This window comes from Rutidosis leptorrhynchoides, chromosome 3 (assembly GCF_046630445.1).
Source record: "Rutidosis leptorrhynchoides isolate AG116_Rl617_1_P2 chromosome 3, CSIRO_AGI_Rlap_v1, whole genome shotgun sequence".
Taxonomy (NCBI): domain Eukaryota; kingdom Viridiplantae; phylum Streptophyta; class Magnoliopsida; order Asterales; family Asteraceae; genus Rutidosis; species Rutidosis leptorrhynchoides.
Window position 1 is genome coordinate 407832936 of NC_092335.1, and position 18690 is coordinate 407851625.

Genomic DNA, 18690 nt, shown 5'->3' on the forward strand with positions numbered 1-18690 from the left:
AATCCCGACTTGTTAACGCAAGTAAACCCTTCTAGGAAACCCCAAAGTGAACCTAAACCAACAACCCTTGCATGCATGCGTATCCATCACCTTTTACCCATATATACACTTATACATACATGCAATGTACACTAAGTACTCCGCGTACTTCTCGTTCTAATATATATACATGCATTTTCACGCAACCCAAACCATAAAGGTATATCTATACATACTTTAATATCTCCATGCCCATGTATATACATATATATATATATGTATATATCCATTTCTCGCGCATAAAATATTCGGGTGTTACAACTCTCCCCCACTTAGAATCGATCACGTGCTCGTGATCCTTGTCACTTAATCAAACGAACCACACTCCTCGGTCCTCAACTTAAGTCCCAAACCGACTTTTCTAGGCAACTCTTTCCAATGAATCACCTTTTAACAACCAAAATCGTCACACGCGCTTTATCGAATCGTAATCCGAGCACCAAACCATGCTCAATCCCGCACACCGGGAAAACTCAACTAAATCTCGAACCGAGATATCAACCTCTAACGTACCATTACCAAGTACAATGCTAAAGTAACCAAGTCTCAAACTAAAGTCAACAATCCGTAACGATGAAGACCAACCAAACGAATCCTTACGGATATCACCAATCGTGAAACATCCCTTATAGTGCGCAATACGACCAATACGCAACTACCGTAACATCATGATCACACGGCTAAAACCGGTAGCGTCCAAACGACTATGGAAACGCAAATCCCAAGGTGTACGAAATCAACCATCGTCACACCCGTAACCAACATGTGAGCGAAACACGGCTATCGCATCACTAATCACACAACATGGTCCTCGCGACCCCACCATCGACGTATACAACAACCGATAGTTCACAACACGACATGGTCCTCACGACCCCACCATTGGTATATAAACAACCAATAGTTCACAACTCAACATGGCCGAAACAACCCGAGCCAAAACACATATGGAGGATGGTCGAAACAACCCGAACCTCAGTGAATTCGCACAACCCGAAATCCACCAACCCAATCCATATATCTCATAACGAAATGACCGCACAACCCGAGTCCTCGTGAATACGTGCAAACCGATATTCACTACCACCGCCACATAGTATAACCGAGGATGGCCGTACAACCCGAGCCTTAGTGAATCCGAACTACCCGACATTCACTACCTCAAACTATGAGCTCAACCAACAGGGACAATCGTACTACCCGAAATATTGTGAATACGAACAACCCGATATTCACGTCCCACAACACAACTCTCTTGATGAAGTCAGCGGACCCCGAAGGTCATGCTCCACCAATCTCAATACCGGATGAAGTCAGCGGACCCGAAGATCATGCTTCACCGATCTCAACACCACGCTCATGACGAAGTCAGCGGACCCTAAAGATCATGCTCCATCAATCACGTACTCCCATGATGAAGTCAGCGGACCCTAAAGATCATGCTCCATCAATCAACCATACCATAATGAAGTCAGCGGACCCGAAGATCATGCTTCATTAATCGTCAATCCCATGATGAAGTCAGCGGACTCCGAAAGTCATGCTTCATCAATCACATACCATAATCGAGCGAGAACCACCTATATCAAGCATAGGTACCGAACAAGAATTCTCCAAAAGAGAACCCGACACACACCTTCCTTAACCGAAGGATTTCACCTTGCTCACCAAACACGTCCATTATCTCTCAACGAGATTTACCACATTACCACCTCGGTGGTAATTCCAATCCAAACCATAAGTACAATTTATCCGAAATCGTACCCTACCACAAATCGACCAAAACTAGGTCTCGACAAAAATTTCCGGATCTACCAAAAGCATCATCCGAAATATCACACTAAAACTTCCTCGTGCGGGAGTGTGACTCCCCCACTTGGAACCACGTTCCTATATCACAACTTGTACACTCGTACAATGCTACCAAAGGTAGGCTTTACCAACAATTGGGTACACACGACCCATCACCACAACTTGCTCCAACCTTGAGCATACGAAGGATTTCAATCAATCCTTAAACACTTCGAACGAAAAGTGTACCACGATTCCACAAACCATACCCTCGCAATTATCCAATTGCTTTAGTTTGTCAAGTTTCACCTAGTCACTCATGTACCTACGGGTTTCTCCCGGTGCCCTAAGTACAATGTAACCACAACACAATCGGAGTCGACACCACGCTAGTAGGTATAAAAGAGGCACCTAATGTCGCGTCATAAAGACTCCATTACCAACATACGTCAAGATTTTAAACACTCGATCTCAAAGGTTCCAATCACCCGACGAACCCCATGGTTCATCACTTCAACACAGAAGCGAACACGCGCTTAACAATCGAACACCAAATCCATTTCCGTGGCTTGGTAGTAACATTTCCCAAATACTAAGGAATGCTTGGTTGCACCAAGTCTTACGCCCTTCGTCCCAAAAATCAAACATCGTCACAGGGTACTTCCATTAGGAACGTCACCCTTAACAATAACATGCACAACACAATGCATCTAACAAATCCGAACCTAAACGCCACATAAATAAATATTCAAAAGACATATTTATTAAAACGAAACGTACCTCAACGTCTCCTTGCGGCATTCGCCGCCGCCAACTCGGGACAATCCGGCTTGCGATGTCCCTCTTTATGACAATAGTAGCACATTCCGTCATCACTTCTCGGCATTGTGCATTCCCACAACTTGTGACCCCTAACGCCACAATTGAAACACCTAGGCGCACGAGAATCCACCGCGCCCTTTACCACATTACTCGTACTCGCACTCGGACCCTTAGTCCTCTTACTCGGAGCACCATAAGAAATAACCCTTCTCTCACTTGAAGGTTCGGCCTTTTTCGATCGCGTATAAGACTCGAAACCTCTAGCCACCGCAAATAACTCCGCAAACGACTTCGCGTAACCCCGGCTAATTTTGCTTTTCAAGTCATCGCTCAAAGTTCGATAGAAATCCTCCATCAACAAACGATCGTTCCCCAAATATTCCGGGCAAAAACGAGCCTTCGACATAAAAGTCGTCTTTAAAGTATTCAAGTCCATAGAACCCTGTTGCAAATTTCGCAACTCACAACGCAATTCCGATAAATCGGCTGAAGTTCGGAACTCCTCGAAGAATTCCTCCTTAAATTCGTCCCACGATAACGTCATAAACGTTTCACCACCGACAAGATCAATCTTGCCATCCAACCAATCCTTCGCCCTACCTCGCAACAAACTAGTAGCGAGTCTCGTCTTTTTCTCGGGAGGGCATTCCATAGTACGAAAACACCCTTCGACATCCGAAACCCAAGTCGTACTCACCAAAGGATCCGGTTTCCCATCATACATAGGGGGTTTAGTCCTCATGAAACTCTTAAGACAACGCTCCATTTCACCCCTATTTTGGAATTCGGAATACTTCCCATCCATTTCTTCTCGAAACGCCTTCATTTGCTCCGCAACGGCGGCCGCAACTCTAGCATTAAATTCCGTGTCGTTCGTCTCGGTCTCGTTTCGCGTCGTCATTCTAAAGAATGCAAAACGATTAGTCCACGCACGTATAAGACGACACGCACAACACCCTCCCATCTTGCTAAACACTCGTCGTACATCACTTGTTAGACACGATTTGCACCCGTAATAAGGTCTGCAAGTTCTTATTACGCACGCACGCCGCATCGACTCGTTAGTACAACGACCGCCTCGCTCGATGCTATAAACAAACACAAACAAAATTCTACGCGATAGAAGCACACGCGAGAATTACACCACAACACAAATAATATATTAATAATATCCGCATTACTAATATAAACGTTAGTCGACCTATAAACAAGGCACTAACTAAACCCGTTCCTGACCCGTAATCCTACAAGTCCCGCAACAAATTACGCGCACACAAAAGTCTAAGTCTAGGCACCTATCTCAAGTCACCTAAATCCCTTAGACCATGCTCTGATACCACTTGTAACAACCCAACCCGCATTAAAATCCGACCCATAAAAATTTTTCCTTTTAATACGCATTAAATAGCACTTTAGGTCCCATTAATATTTCCAAAACGTCTTTAACGCAATAATAAGTTTAATAACTTAAAACAACATTAATATTTTAAACTCTTTAATACATCGATACATTAATGAGGTCATAAACCGAGCATGGTGATTTGGAACTACGCTACCCAAATCCTAATCAAGTACGAAAGCAAGATCTTCTAAGCAACCTAGCCAAGATCTCTAATCCCCAAGCTCACCCAAACCGCCAAGCATGCAATCTGTAAAAATGTCAACAACGAGAGGGTAAGCTAACGCTTAGTGAGTGCTAACATACTACATACATATATATGTATAAAATGAACACGCCAACCAATAACAAATACCGCATACCGAACATCCAAGCAATAAAGCAAGCTAGTCTAGGCGTACCATACAAGCACTAAGCACGAGCTAAGATACAACAACAATAACACAAGTTCACCAACGAACGATATGAACAACGCCACATAGCTACACCCGGAGGGCTAGCTACAACACAACAATATAATAATATAATACAATAATAACAACAACGCACAAGGTTAACCCCTTAACCTCAATCATACGCACATTGGCCGAACAACCTGAGCCTTAGTGAATTCGCACAACCTGAAATTCACTTCACAACCTTAAGATGACCGAACAACCCGAGTCATCATGAATCCGCACTACCCGAGATTCACTCCTCAATACCAAACCCCACGGTCACGGGATTATAAAATCCACCACGTCGGGGCCATACTCATCACAACCACATCAACCCTTCGCCATTGGGTTATAACATCCACATCACAATCACATGTGATAATATGCACACAAACGTGTACCTCGACAAAGGTGGCCAACCAAAACGCACAACCGTGCCATTTGGACCTATACACAAGTCCATCAAATCCACCTACATGTGAAGTGAGCTCTATAACCGAGAATCACTTCACCCGACCCGCACCCATCCTATACATACATATGTACATAGGATATTAACACTCACCTTGAAGTCTTGAGAAAAGCTTCCAAGTAATCCGCAACACGTCAAAGGAAAGTACCTATTCCATTATCATAAATATCACAACACAATTAGATTGGATTTACAAACCAACCCAATTCGACACTTAGTGCAAACTCGACCCAAATGCACTTCCAAGTACAAACCGCACCCAAACTTAACCAATAATCACTAACACAAGTGATAATGGTCCTAATATGCCAATTAAACTCGAACACGAGTGTTAAACACGTGTCTTGCCCATTTTGACACCAAAACCCTAGTTTTGACCCATTAAGACCAAAATCTCATCCTTTACAAGTTTTAACACCAAAACACATTGGAATCGGTTTAACACTTCAACTTAATCCATTTTAAGTTCATAAACCTCGCTTAATCCACAATCGGGTCAAAATCATCATAAAACCCTAATTAACACCAAAACCTCAATAATCACTAACACTAGTGATTAAACACCATTAACAAGTCCTTTAAGCTCAAACTTGCACACCAAACCCAAAACCCGCCAATAATCACAATAAACCCGAGTATTGGTGTAAATCTCCAAGTAACAACTAAATGGGTTTTATCTAAGAATCATACAAACAAAAGCCCTAAAATTGAATGATGAACACAAAAACGAATTTTGGAGTTAGAGCTTACCACTAGTATCACCACGTAGCCAAGAACAAGGAGAACAAACTTTCCAACTACACCAAAGATCGAATCACAACTCTTGAGCTCCAAATCTCCACTTTAATCTTTGAGTGTTTTATGTTTTGAGAGAATAATGGAAAGAAAATAGAAAAGAAAATGAAATGAAATGGGATAAGTGGCTGAGATTTATCCCCACAAACTGATCCATATGTGAAATGACCATTTTGCCCTTGAACCCACCACATTTAAGCTAGAATTCGGGTCTGAAATTCAGACAGGTCGCGGCGCGACCCGGATCTCCGCGGCGCGACAATACACTGTAACTGGCACTTCTGTTTGGGCCACCTTCTGTCCCATCTTTGCTTGATATACCGCGGCGCGACGGCCTTCTCCGCGGCGCGACGATTCACCAGTTTTGCTCCATTTTTGTATCAACAAATCCTCGTCTCATAGTTCCACTCGTACGCTCTAATCCCGACTTGTTAACGCAAGTAAACCCTTCTAGGAAACCCCAAAGTGAACCTAAACCAACAACCCTTGCATGCATGCGTATCCATCACCTTTTACCCATATATACACTTATACATACATGCAATGTACACTAAGTACTCCGCGTACTTCTCGTTCTAATATATATACATGCATTTTCACGCAACCCAAACCATAAAGGTATATCTATACATACTTTAATATCTCCATGCCCATGTATATACATATATATATATATGTATATATCCATTTCTCGCGCATAAAATATTCGGGTGTTACAGAAAACGAATGGAACGGAAAGAGTAAATTTATAAAGGAAATATCAGACGTAGTAATCGGGACAGATCATCGCATTTAATTAAGGAGATCCTAATTTCCTTAAATCTCGAAGAATCAGATCTTATAGATTTCCAAGATTTTCTTTAAATCCCTTGAATTTGGGAATTCAACCACGACAATGTCAAAAGTTAAGATGCACCTTATTTTCTAAATTCAACCATGACTAGTCAAAAGTTATGATGAAACTTGTCTATCTCATTTCATTATTTATTGATAGCTTCATTCGTACGCTTCGAGTAATAGAATTGTTCTATCTATATTATTTAATAGTGATAAAACTCTATTTATCAACTCATTTTCGTCATGAAAACATTTTTATTCTTTAACAGGTAGGTACTGTGATGACCCTGGAATTTCCGACTAAATTAAAACTTAATCTTTATATGATTTCGACACGATAAGCAAAGTCTATTAAACTGAGTTTCATAATGTTGAACTATTTCCATGAATGCATTTGACTTTGACTATTCTCGACGATTCACGAACAAATGTTTTGTAAATAAATATGTAGATATATATATAAGTAAGTCTATATTATAATTTGAACTTATAGTATAGCTTAAACATTAGAAATAAATATATAAAATGAGATACAAAATAAGTAAGTATAATTTAAAATGAATATATATATATATATATAAATACATATGATCTCTATGTATAATTATTATTATGTGTATATTGTAATATATAGAAATATTAGAAGTAATAAATAATCAATAAAAGTTATTATATGATATATTATAATAAATTTCATAAGTAATAATACATATATATATATATATATATATATATATATATATATATATATATATATATATAATACAAGTATAACTATAGTTGTTATAATATCATTACTTTCATTATTATAAATATTAATATCAGTATTAATGATATAATGATACAAATATGAAATTTGTTATGTACAAACTATTATAATATTATTAGTATTAATATTAATTTAAATATGTATATAAAATCTATAGATATGAATTTCATTGTTATAGTATTGTTATTACAAATATGAATATTTTCATTAGTGTTATTATAATTAGTATTATTATTATATCTGTATTATTATTAAAAAAATTTAATTGTATTTTTATATAATCTATTATACTTAGTAATGAAGTTATTATTATTATTTTATTTTTATCATTTATTATTATAAATATTATTATCCTTATTAAAACAAATGTTAATAAAATTATTATCATTAAAATTCATTGGTACTTATTAATATCAGTTAAATTTAATAAATAGATAATGTAACTACTAATATATATATATATAAATACATATAATATATAAAATACAGATTATGTAAATATATAATCAGATATAAATAATTATATAAATAAATATACGGAAATATATATATATATATATATATATATATATATATATATATATATATATATATATACATAATTAATGTTTATAAAATATAGATACAGAAATAGGTTATACATATATATACACAATCAGTTCCTGGTCTCTCTCAATCTGTAGTTACATATTTGTTTTTGCCTTTAATTTGTTACACATAGCAATCGATCGTACAAAAGGGGGGAAGGATTTCAAAACTACTTTTTTTTTCTTTTTTTTTGTTAATCGATTTCTTATGAATAAGAAATTCCGTGGAATCAATTTAACTAACAAACAAACGCCATTTGAGTCAAATGAGCTGTAACAATATCACTGATCCTTTATATAATACTCTGTGATTGGAAATTCGAGGGATAACAGCCAAAAATCAAATTAAAATCTAATATATATGCACGTTGGCCTCTGTTCCTTTAACTTTTCAGCAAACACTCGATTTTGAACAAATTTTAAAAATGTGTAAATGCCATTCTGTTTGAAATCTGCTAATCAATCTATCTGGAAAGTTTCCAATCTCAAATTTTTGTATCGATTTCAAATTTGTCAAGTCAAACCAATTTCTAAAAAGTCAACAATTTATGTTCATCACTAAATTCGGTTTCACTTTGTTGTTTTAGGATCAATTGAGGTTACAGCAAGATTCTAGGAGTCAATTCACATCTTTTTCAAGTTATAATTTTCGTCTGAAACTGTTCAAAAACCGAAATTTATGTTTGAAGTCGAGAACAGTGCTCGTCGTTATATTTTGGCTACAACTTATATATTTTTTTTCTTTTTCTGTCGGTTAAGGTTATACAACTGGATGTTTCGTTTAAGAGTCCAATTTCTAAAATAAACAATGAATTCGTTTTTTTTATGCTTGTTAAACTGGCACTGGTCGAGTTAACTTTGAAGAAGAAAGAGAGATAGTCTGATAAGGGTTTATAAATAATCAGATGGGTATTAAAACAGAAAAACGGATGGCAGCTCAATGGTTTAGTCATTTTTTGGGTCTGCGAGGGGTCGTGGGTTCGAGTCCCGGCCCTGACATTTTATTTTTTTTTAGGAGCTGGCACATTAAGGTAGCCTTTCAAGTATTTTATTAGTATGTTATTATTATTATTATTATTATTATTATTATTATTATTATTATTATTATTATTATTATTATTATTATTATTATTATTATTATTATTATTATTATTATTATTATTGTTATTAGTACTATGATAATTATAATTATTATTATTATCATTGTTATTATCATTAATTGTTATTGTTGATATTAATTATTATTATCATTACAAGTATTATAATAATTATTGTTATTATTGTTACTAAAATAGGTATATCTATAAAAGCTATTATTTATTATCATTAATAGAATATTAGGTACAATATTGAATGTTATTAGTATTATTATGAAAATAATAAAAGTATTGCTTTTCATTAATATTGATATTAATATCATTTCTATTAATATAGTAACACATTTAAAATTTGTAATATCATTATTATCATTATCATTATTATAAATACTATCTTAACATTATCATTATTAGTATTATTATTATTATTATTATTATATTTATTAACAGTGCTAATATTATTATTAAAACTTATTATCATTAATAATCATTTATTTAAAGTTACCATTTTAAAACGACAAGAATTATGATTATTAGTAATAACAATATTATTATTATTAGAAGTATTGTGAATTTAAAAATAAAAGTTTTTAAAATATTATTATAAGTATATATTAACTATATTAACAAATTATTTTAGAAATACTCATATTTAACAATTTAGGCATTTTTACTATAACACTAAACAGATATACCTATATATATAACTATAATAATATTAAACATTTTGAATATATACACAAACTAAATAAGTATAATATATAATCCAAGATATAATATATAAACTTATTCGATTACAAATATGTGTATTAATAAATATACAAATGATATAGGTTCGTGAATCCGAGGCCAACCCTGCATTATTCAGTTGTTCAATGTCGTCATATGTATTTTTACTACAAAATACAGTAATGTGAGTTTCATTTGCTCCTTTTTTAAATTCTTTTGCAATATTTATTTTTGGGACTGAGAATACATGCGTTGCTTTTATAAATGTTTTACGAAATAGACACAAGTACTTAAAATTACATTCTATGGTTGGATTATTAACCGAATATCGCCCTTCAAGTCTGGTAACCTAAGAATATAGGGAAATGGCCCCTGATTGACGCGAATCCTAAAGATAGATCTATGGACCTTGACAAGTCCCATTCGGGGTACGAATGCTTTAGTACTTCAAGATTATTATACAGAAAAGAGGTTATGTTTTGGGGATATTCTATGCATTAAGTTAACGTCGGTTACCAGGTGTTCAATTCATATGAATGATTTTTATCTCTATGCAGTTTGCGAAATGCCTGATATGAGATTTATATTTATGAATAATTTGAAATCTTGTGGTCTATTAAAATGATGGAAATGATTATTTATGTTAAACTAATGAACTCACCAACCTTTTGGTTGACACTTGAAAGCATGTTTATTCTCAGGTGCGAAAGAAATCTTCCGCTGTGCATTTGCTCATATTAGAGATATTAATTGGAGTCATTCATGACATATTTCAAAAGATGTTGCATTCGAGTCGTTGAGTTCATCAAGATTATTATTAAGTCAATTATATTTGAATATATTATGAAATGGTATGCATGTCTGTCAACTGTCGATGTAATGAAAGTTTATCTTTTAAAAACGAATGCAATGTTTGTAAAATGTATCATATAGAGGTTAAGTACCTCGCGATGAAATCAACTATTGTGAATCTTTTATAATCGATATAGATTTCATCTAGATGGATTAGGACTGGTCTCTACAATTTTGAGCCGAAAATAGTGTTTCAAAGTATTCAATTGAATGATCTTTGACAGCTTGTGGATTTTCCTGCCATACATTATTTATCTGCATACCCGAAACATTGGAAGATTGTTGTCTAATTCAAGAAACAATATGAAACAATCTTGAGTTCTTATCGCCTAATCTTAGCCATTTAAATCTAGACTGCATTCTTCTATTTGAATCAATTCGAATCGTCAATGTTTTTTTTGCATTTTTTAAGATTAACAAGATCAACCCATTCACTATTATTAAGATCTCGACGCTTGAGATACCTTTTTAATGATTTGATTTTCGCATCACACAACTTAAGATCAACAATATCTTGATGTTGAGTGCTCAAGCTCCAAACATTCAAGTCTGCTTTCAATAATCGAAGTTTATTCCCTATAATAAAGGCAGCCCACCTAAACACCAGATAGCTACACCATTTGGCTTCACACAACCCTAAAAATCCCGGTACCGATAGCCATGAGTTGTTAAAACGAAAAGGTTTCGGGCCCCAAGATACCAACTTATTGCCCCAAATAATAGGTTTATGATCAGAGGATTTCGGATTGGCAGTAATTAGAATAACATGAGGCCACAATTGCACACCCTTAAGATTTACCAATATTATATCAATTTAAGAGAATTTGACTAAGGGACCTTCCCATGTAAAATCATCGTTTGTTAAATGTTGATCAAACAAATTGGCATTTAGAATAAAATTGTTGAAGGAGGTAATACAATTATGGTCAATTACCCCTCTTAGTCTTTCATCCAGTGAACACACCGAATTGAAATCGCGTAAGATAAACAACGGGCCCAGCCAATTTTGAGCAATATCGGTCAATTGTGACCAAACAATCTTCTTCTTGTTCTCGTGTTGGGGAGCATAGACATTTATAATTAACACAAATGTATTGTTTGGAATGTACCTCAGTATGGTTGCAATCCAATACTTTTGGACCCAAGATTGGATCAAAGTGAAGTAATCTGTTCTCCAAATGGAAAACAATCCTCCTAACCTACCATTTGACTCGGCTTGGACTGCATCGAACACGTGATGTTTCCAAATGGAATTGAGTGTCGGTTGTGATACATGCTTAACCATTGTTTCCTGTGTTGCCAAAAATTGTATTTGAAAACGATAAACCAAAGCACCCACCATGTTACCTCGTGATTTATTGCCGAGACCACGGGTGTTCCACGAGGCGAGCTGTGACGACCCGAAGATTTCTAACCAAATTTAAACTAAATCTTTATATGATTTCAACACGATAAGCAAAGTCTGTAAAGTTGAATCTCAAAATTTTTGAACTACTTTCATGTAATCAATTACCCTTTGACTATTCTCGACGATTCACGAACCATTGTGTGTAAATAAAGATATATATATATATATATATATATATATATATATATATATATATATATATATATATATTATAAATTAGAATATTATATTAGCTAATTAATTATGTAAATAAAATAACATATGAAATTAAAATAAATCTATATATATATGTAAGGTATATGGAATGTATATTTATATGATTTAGAATTTATTTAATAAACGCTCGTAGCACTCGTTTGTCATCTCGATAGTTATTAATCAAGTTAAAAACGAACTTATGTGATTTTAAAATAAACAGTGATCCGAAAATGAGTTCTATAAATTTTAGGCTTACTAAAAACGTATTTAGGATTTAGTTATTAAATTTTAACACTTTTTATATTTTACCCAGAATTGAGAGGGACAATTGATGTAATTTTTATTTAATAAATTAATGATCGAATTTTATACCATAATGACAAAAATAAATAATTATAGTTAATTTAAAAATATGAAATTTTTCCGAAGACTTTTATCAACCACTGATTAACAGCGGAGTACGAAATACTATCCCTAATGAAACTGTCCTTAGAAGAACATGGCGGCTTTGCTATTGCCTCACAGATTGATTTCCTGTAGCATTCACATGTTCCTTATTACATTTATGATCATTATTATATTATATTTAATTTTATATATAATACTCCGTTACTTATTATAAACCAAGAATCCACCACCCCAACATCTATTTCCTTTCTCTGTATACAAATTGAAAACCCATTTGACTACCTTTTAGTTCTTTCTTTCTTATCACATTCAATCACCTTTATGTTTTAATCACAACAAACTTTCTTGTCCATATCACCCCATTTTTTTTATATAGATATACATATACGTGCACACTACATGAAGAAACACAAACCCACCATCTTAAATTATTCCTTCTACCACTATTACCACAAGTCCTTTTATTGTAAATATTTGACTAACCCAAACAACCATCAAACGGTTCCGTAATTGGTTAAAATCTCTACTCTATCATCTTCATCGATCATGATTAAAACCACCACCTTTCGTTTCCTTCTTGTAGCCGAGACCCGACTCATATAACACCCTGCTATCATTCGAAGAAAACCATTACAACCATCTACATCCATTTTCTACTACTATTATACCGTTGTTTCTGCTGCCGTTTAAACGAAGAATGAGAGACGATGAAGATGATTAAGATTAACAAATTCTGACTACCATGTTTTATTATTTATGTTTCTGTTCGAGCAGTTCAAACAAGAACCCACTACTATCCTTTCTAGATTATGAACCTCATATGGATAGTTACTACTGCGAATTTATTCTTCTTTTTCTGTTTCAAGCTCACTAAATCACCACCCCAAAACCACCATTATTTATTTTTTTTCTTTTTCCTTCGACGCTGGAAAGCTGCTGTTGCAGCTGAATTTTTTTGTTTCTATTTATACGCTAATCTCCTTATTATTGTGGTGTATTCCTGCCGTCGAAGACCACCAAACTAACCACCATTATCTAACATTACTGCTAAAGCTGCTCCTGCCTTTTTTTTTTCTCATCGAATGCAAATAGGAACCGATGGACAGTTTGATAAATAAATCCTTGCTACATGGGCCGTGAATCCTTTTCCTTTCTTTGGGCTGAGATCCACTTGTTTGTTGGGTCAAGATTCATGTGTTGGTTGGGCCAAGAAATTAATGATGATAATAATGAATTCAATGATGGTTATGGAGAATGATTATGATTAAGTTATGATAATATGATACTATGGTATAATCGATGATTATGTTAGCTAAGTAATGATTAATAAGTTGATGATTTGATGATGATAAAACAATTATTAAGGTGATGTTACGTGAATTAGGGATATGAAATAGTGATGTTTTGATATAGATGATGATGATGATGATCATGGTGTCGATACATGATCATGAAGATAATGACGATGTTAGACGTAGATGATGATAATCGTGATTAGGAATGATGGGTGTATTAATTGTATTAATGATAATGTTTTATGATAACAATAATGATATTCGATAAACATGATCACGATGATGAAGGTTTAAAAGAATGATGATGTTAAGAAGAAGAATATGAAACAGAAATAAAACGGGTCATATATAATTGGGGTGATAATAATTTCAGAAAAACAAGTTATACTAGATGGTTAAGAGTGGTGTTGTTGAGCGAGAGGTCTTGGGTTCGAGCCTGGGCTGAGGCAGTTTGTTTTTTTTTTTTGAGCTTTTCCTATTAAGGTAGTATTTTTTTATTTATTATTATTATTATTATTATTATTATTATTATTATTATTATTATTATTATTATTATTATTATTATTGTTATTGTTATTATTATTAGTATTATAAATATTAATAACATTATTATTATTATTATTATTATTATTATTATTATTATTATTATTATTATTATTATTATTATTATTATCATTATCATTATCATTATTACTAAAAGTATCATTATTATTAAACTTATCATTTTTATTAAAATTATTATTATTATTAAAAGTATTATTATTATTATTATTATTATCATTATTATTATTATTATCATTATTATTATTATTATTATTATTATTATTATTATTATTATTATTATTATTATTATTATTATTATTATTATTATTATTATTATTATTATTATTATTATTATTATCATCAAAACTATCATTCTAACAAATAAATATTTTGTACATTAAATATACATATTACATATACTAGAATTATATTAATATTTCATATAAATATATATAAAAAATAATAACATTATTTATATAAATACTCACATATAGCAAACTAATGATATTTTATATATATTAATATAACTAAATGTATAGATATTAATCATTTTAAATATATATACAAAATAAATATATAACATATAATTTAAGATATAATATAAGTATACGTTTTTAAATGGTATTTAGTATAAATTCTATATAAATACAAATATATAAATAATATATATTAATAAATGAAATTATGTAATTTCCATTTTATGTGTTAATAAATATTCAATTGATATAGGTTAGTGAATCCGAGGCCAACCCTGCGTTGTTCAATATAGTCATATGTATTTTTACTACAAAATACATTAGGTGAGTTTCATTACTCCCTTTTTAAATGCTTTTGCATTATATATTTTTGGGACTGAGAATACATGCGCTGCTTTTATAACTGTTTTACGAAATAGACACAAGTAATCAAAACTACATTATATGGTTGAATGATCGAAGCCGAATATGCCCCTTTTACTTGGTAACCTAAGAATTAGTAAACCAGTCTACTAATTGACGCGAATCCTAAAGATAGATCTATTGGGCCTAACGAACCCCATCCGTTGTAGCAGGTGCTTTAGTACTTCGATGTTGTTTTTATCATATCTGAAGGATTTCCCGGAATGATAGGGGATATTCTTATATGCATCTTGTTAATGTCGGTTACCAGGTGTTCAATCCATATGAATGATTTTTGTCTCTATGCATGGGACGTATATTTATGAGAACTGAAAATGAAAATCTTGTGGTCTATTAAAATGATGAAAATGATTATTTATGTTAAACTAATGAACTCACCAACCTTTTAGTTGACACTTGAAAGCATGTTTATTCTCAGGTATGAAAGAAATCTTCCGCTGTGCATTTGCTCATATTAGAGATATTACTTGGAGTCATTCATGACATATTTCAAAAGACGTTGCATTCGATTCATTGAGTTCATCAAGATTCTTATTAAGTCAATTATAGTTGGATATATTATGAAATGGTATGCATGCCATCAACTTTTGATGTAATGAAAGTTTGTCTTTTAAAAACGAATGCAATGTTTGTAAAATGTATCATATAGAGGTCAAGTACCTTGCGATGTAACCAAATGTAATGTATTCATCCAGATGGATTAGGACGGGTCGTTAAAGTTGGTATCAGAGCGGTGGTCTTAGCAAACTAGGTCTTGCATTAGTGTGTCTAACTGATAGTTGTTTAGATGCATTAGTGAGTCTGGACTTCGACCGTGTCTGCATGTCAAAAGTTTTGCTTATCATTTAGTGTCGAAAATTATTTGCTTATCATCCTTAAAGTCTAGACACGTCTTACTGCCTCTATTGCATAGACAGGGTATAGATAAATTCATATCTTAGCGTATCTGTTATTGTTACCTTTGCCTGACAGCTTCCGTAGATTCCTCCGTAACTTATGGGATTTTAGTATTATATATATATGCATATGTAAATTATGTATTGCAGGGTACTAATCTACATCCTATAATCTATTTCTTATCGAAAATCCTTCATCTGATCGTACGAGATGAATCCCTCAACCAGTTCGAATTCCTCGGATTCCGACAGCTATTCCGATAAGGAGTTTCACCTAAGCTTCGAAAGCAGTGTCACCAGAATGAATCAACCAATCATCCATCCCCAATTCATCTGATGGGTTCGTAGTCGACTTAATCAATGGAGACGAGAAGAAGGCGATCCTTTCCACCAACCGAATTCACCTCTTGGCATTGAACTTGAAGCACTTACCGGTGAACCTATCCGAAACACCATTTTCAGCCTCATTTCCAGAGTAGCTTGACACGATTATATTCTATCCACAATTCTAAACCTTATTCATCCGCTTGTTCCAACCGACAATCATCCCGGAATAATAGAAGAAGTCAACGAACTTCGCGCTCTAGCAAGCATTTTGGAGAATATGGTGCAAAATTTACCAGTTTCAGAAACATCACTGGCACCAACAGTACCATCAGTAACAGCACCAGTACAATCAACAATCCATGCCTCAACATCTCATTCCGTACCTCGAGTATAATCATCATTCTACGTATCGTTCTACATCAATTATCTTTGTTCTTCATGGCGATTATATAATCTCTAATATTTTAGAGATTATGTATTCTAGTTCTAACAGTAAATCAAATGAGATTAATATTATATTAACTCATTAAATCTATGATTACATCTGAAGAAAATATATATGTAAGTATATTTTCATAAAGATTAGAATTAAAAATTCTTTCGTACAAACGGTTAATGGTGAAAATATTTTAACGGGTAGGTAATACTCGAGGAATATTTAGATTTCACATTAATAAGTTACACTGTACATTCTTCGAGACAGATTCAACAGTCATTTACTATCCTACTTACATCCACATATATACGTATCCGTTCACCGCAAAATAACCATTTTCATTCAATTTCATATTTGGATTTTGACCTATCAGAATCCAACAAGTGGCATAATGAAGAAAACATTGGACAAAATAAAATTTGTTAGAAACAAACAAATTAATTATGAGAAATTTTGTTAAGAATCCACGCTAACTATTCCTAGCTAACTGTTCCTAGCTAACTGTTAATTCAGTATTACATTTTGTTTATCACAATTTATTTATCGCAATTTAATTATCGCAATTTATTTATCGCAATTTAAATTCTCGCAATTTTATTTATCGTCATTTAATTCCTGTTATTTATTTTACGCACTTTAAATGTCGGAATACGTATACAATGTTTTGACATATCATATCGACGCATCTATATATATTATTTGGAATAACCATAGACACTCTATATGCTGTAATGTTCGAGTTCGCTATACAGGGTTGAGGTTGATTATGTAATAATATATATACTTTGAGTTGTGATCGAGTCTGAGACATGTACACGGGTCACGATACGTATTAATTAATTCGAATATTATATATTAAACTATATATGAGTTGTTGTACTACTAATTGTGGACTACGAACTGTGGACTAATGACATTGGATAATTAAAATGAATTAAAATATTAATTATAACATATGAAACTATACAATTCTTCAAGTTTGCCACTTGATTTCATCTTAAACCTCATTGGTATCTTGACGATTACAATCTGCGTTCAAACCTTTCATGATTCTTGAAAACCCCTCAATCGAGAGGATGAACCCACCGCACTTCATCTACGGAAGAAAAGATTGATGCATATAGTTATGCACCTGAAAACACTCGGAACCTGAGTAAACGTTTAACACGTGTCTGTGCTAGCTCCTTTAGCATTGTTATTACTGAAAATAACATTGCAACTCTTTTCAAATTAGCCAAATTTGTCACAGCTCCAGCAAATCAACTTTAACTTTCATTCGGATTAAACTTATTATAACCTTGTTATATAAAGTTATCTTTCATCATCGTTACCGGAGAACCATTTATATTCCACCACACTAGGAGTAAACTTACCAACAACTCCATTACTCATCAGCTTAAGTCTCTCCGACGAACCGTTACAGTTGTTCATTAAAACCCTATCATATACTCATCCGCATCTTATAACGAGAATTACCACATCAATTACCAGAAATTAGCAATCAGTATTTTGAAATCTCGCAGCATGTCTACATCAACAGTTATATGTATACATATAACATTTATCTCTTAGAATTATGATCTTTCATTCTGAAATTCTGAAAAGCACCCAGTCTACGAATCAATACTCCAAAGTTTTAAAAAAGCTGATGAAG

At 33.2% G+C, this 18690-nt stretch overlaps 1 protein-coding gene across 1 annotated transcript; it reads right to left on the minus strand.

Annotated features, from left to right (window-relative positions):
• Positions 1-10999: 10999 nt before the first annotated feature.
• LOC139901379 (uncharacterized) lies at positions 11000-11968 on the minus strand. The gene is made up of 2 exons (XM_071884100.1): positions 11561-11968; positions 11000-11413 (listed from the first exon to the last, which is right to left on the minus strand). The coding sequence occupies exons 1-2, from the start codon at positions 11966-11968 to the stop codon at positions 11000-11002; spliced, it is 822 nt and encodes a 273-aa protein (XP_071740201.1).
• Positions 11969-18690: the final 6722 nt, after the last annotated feature.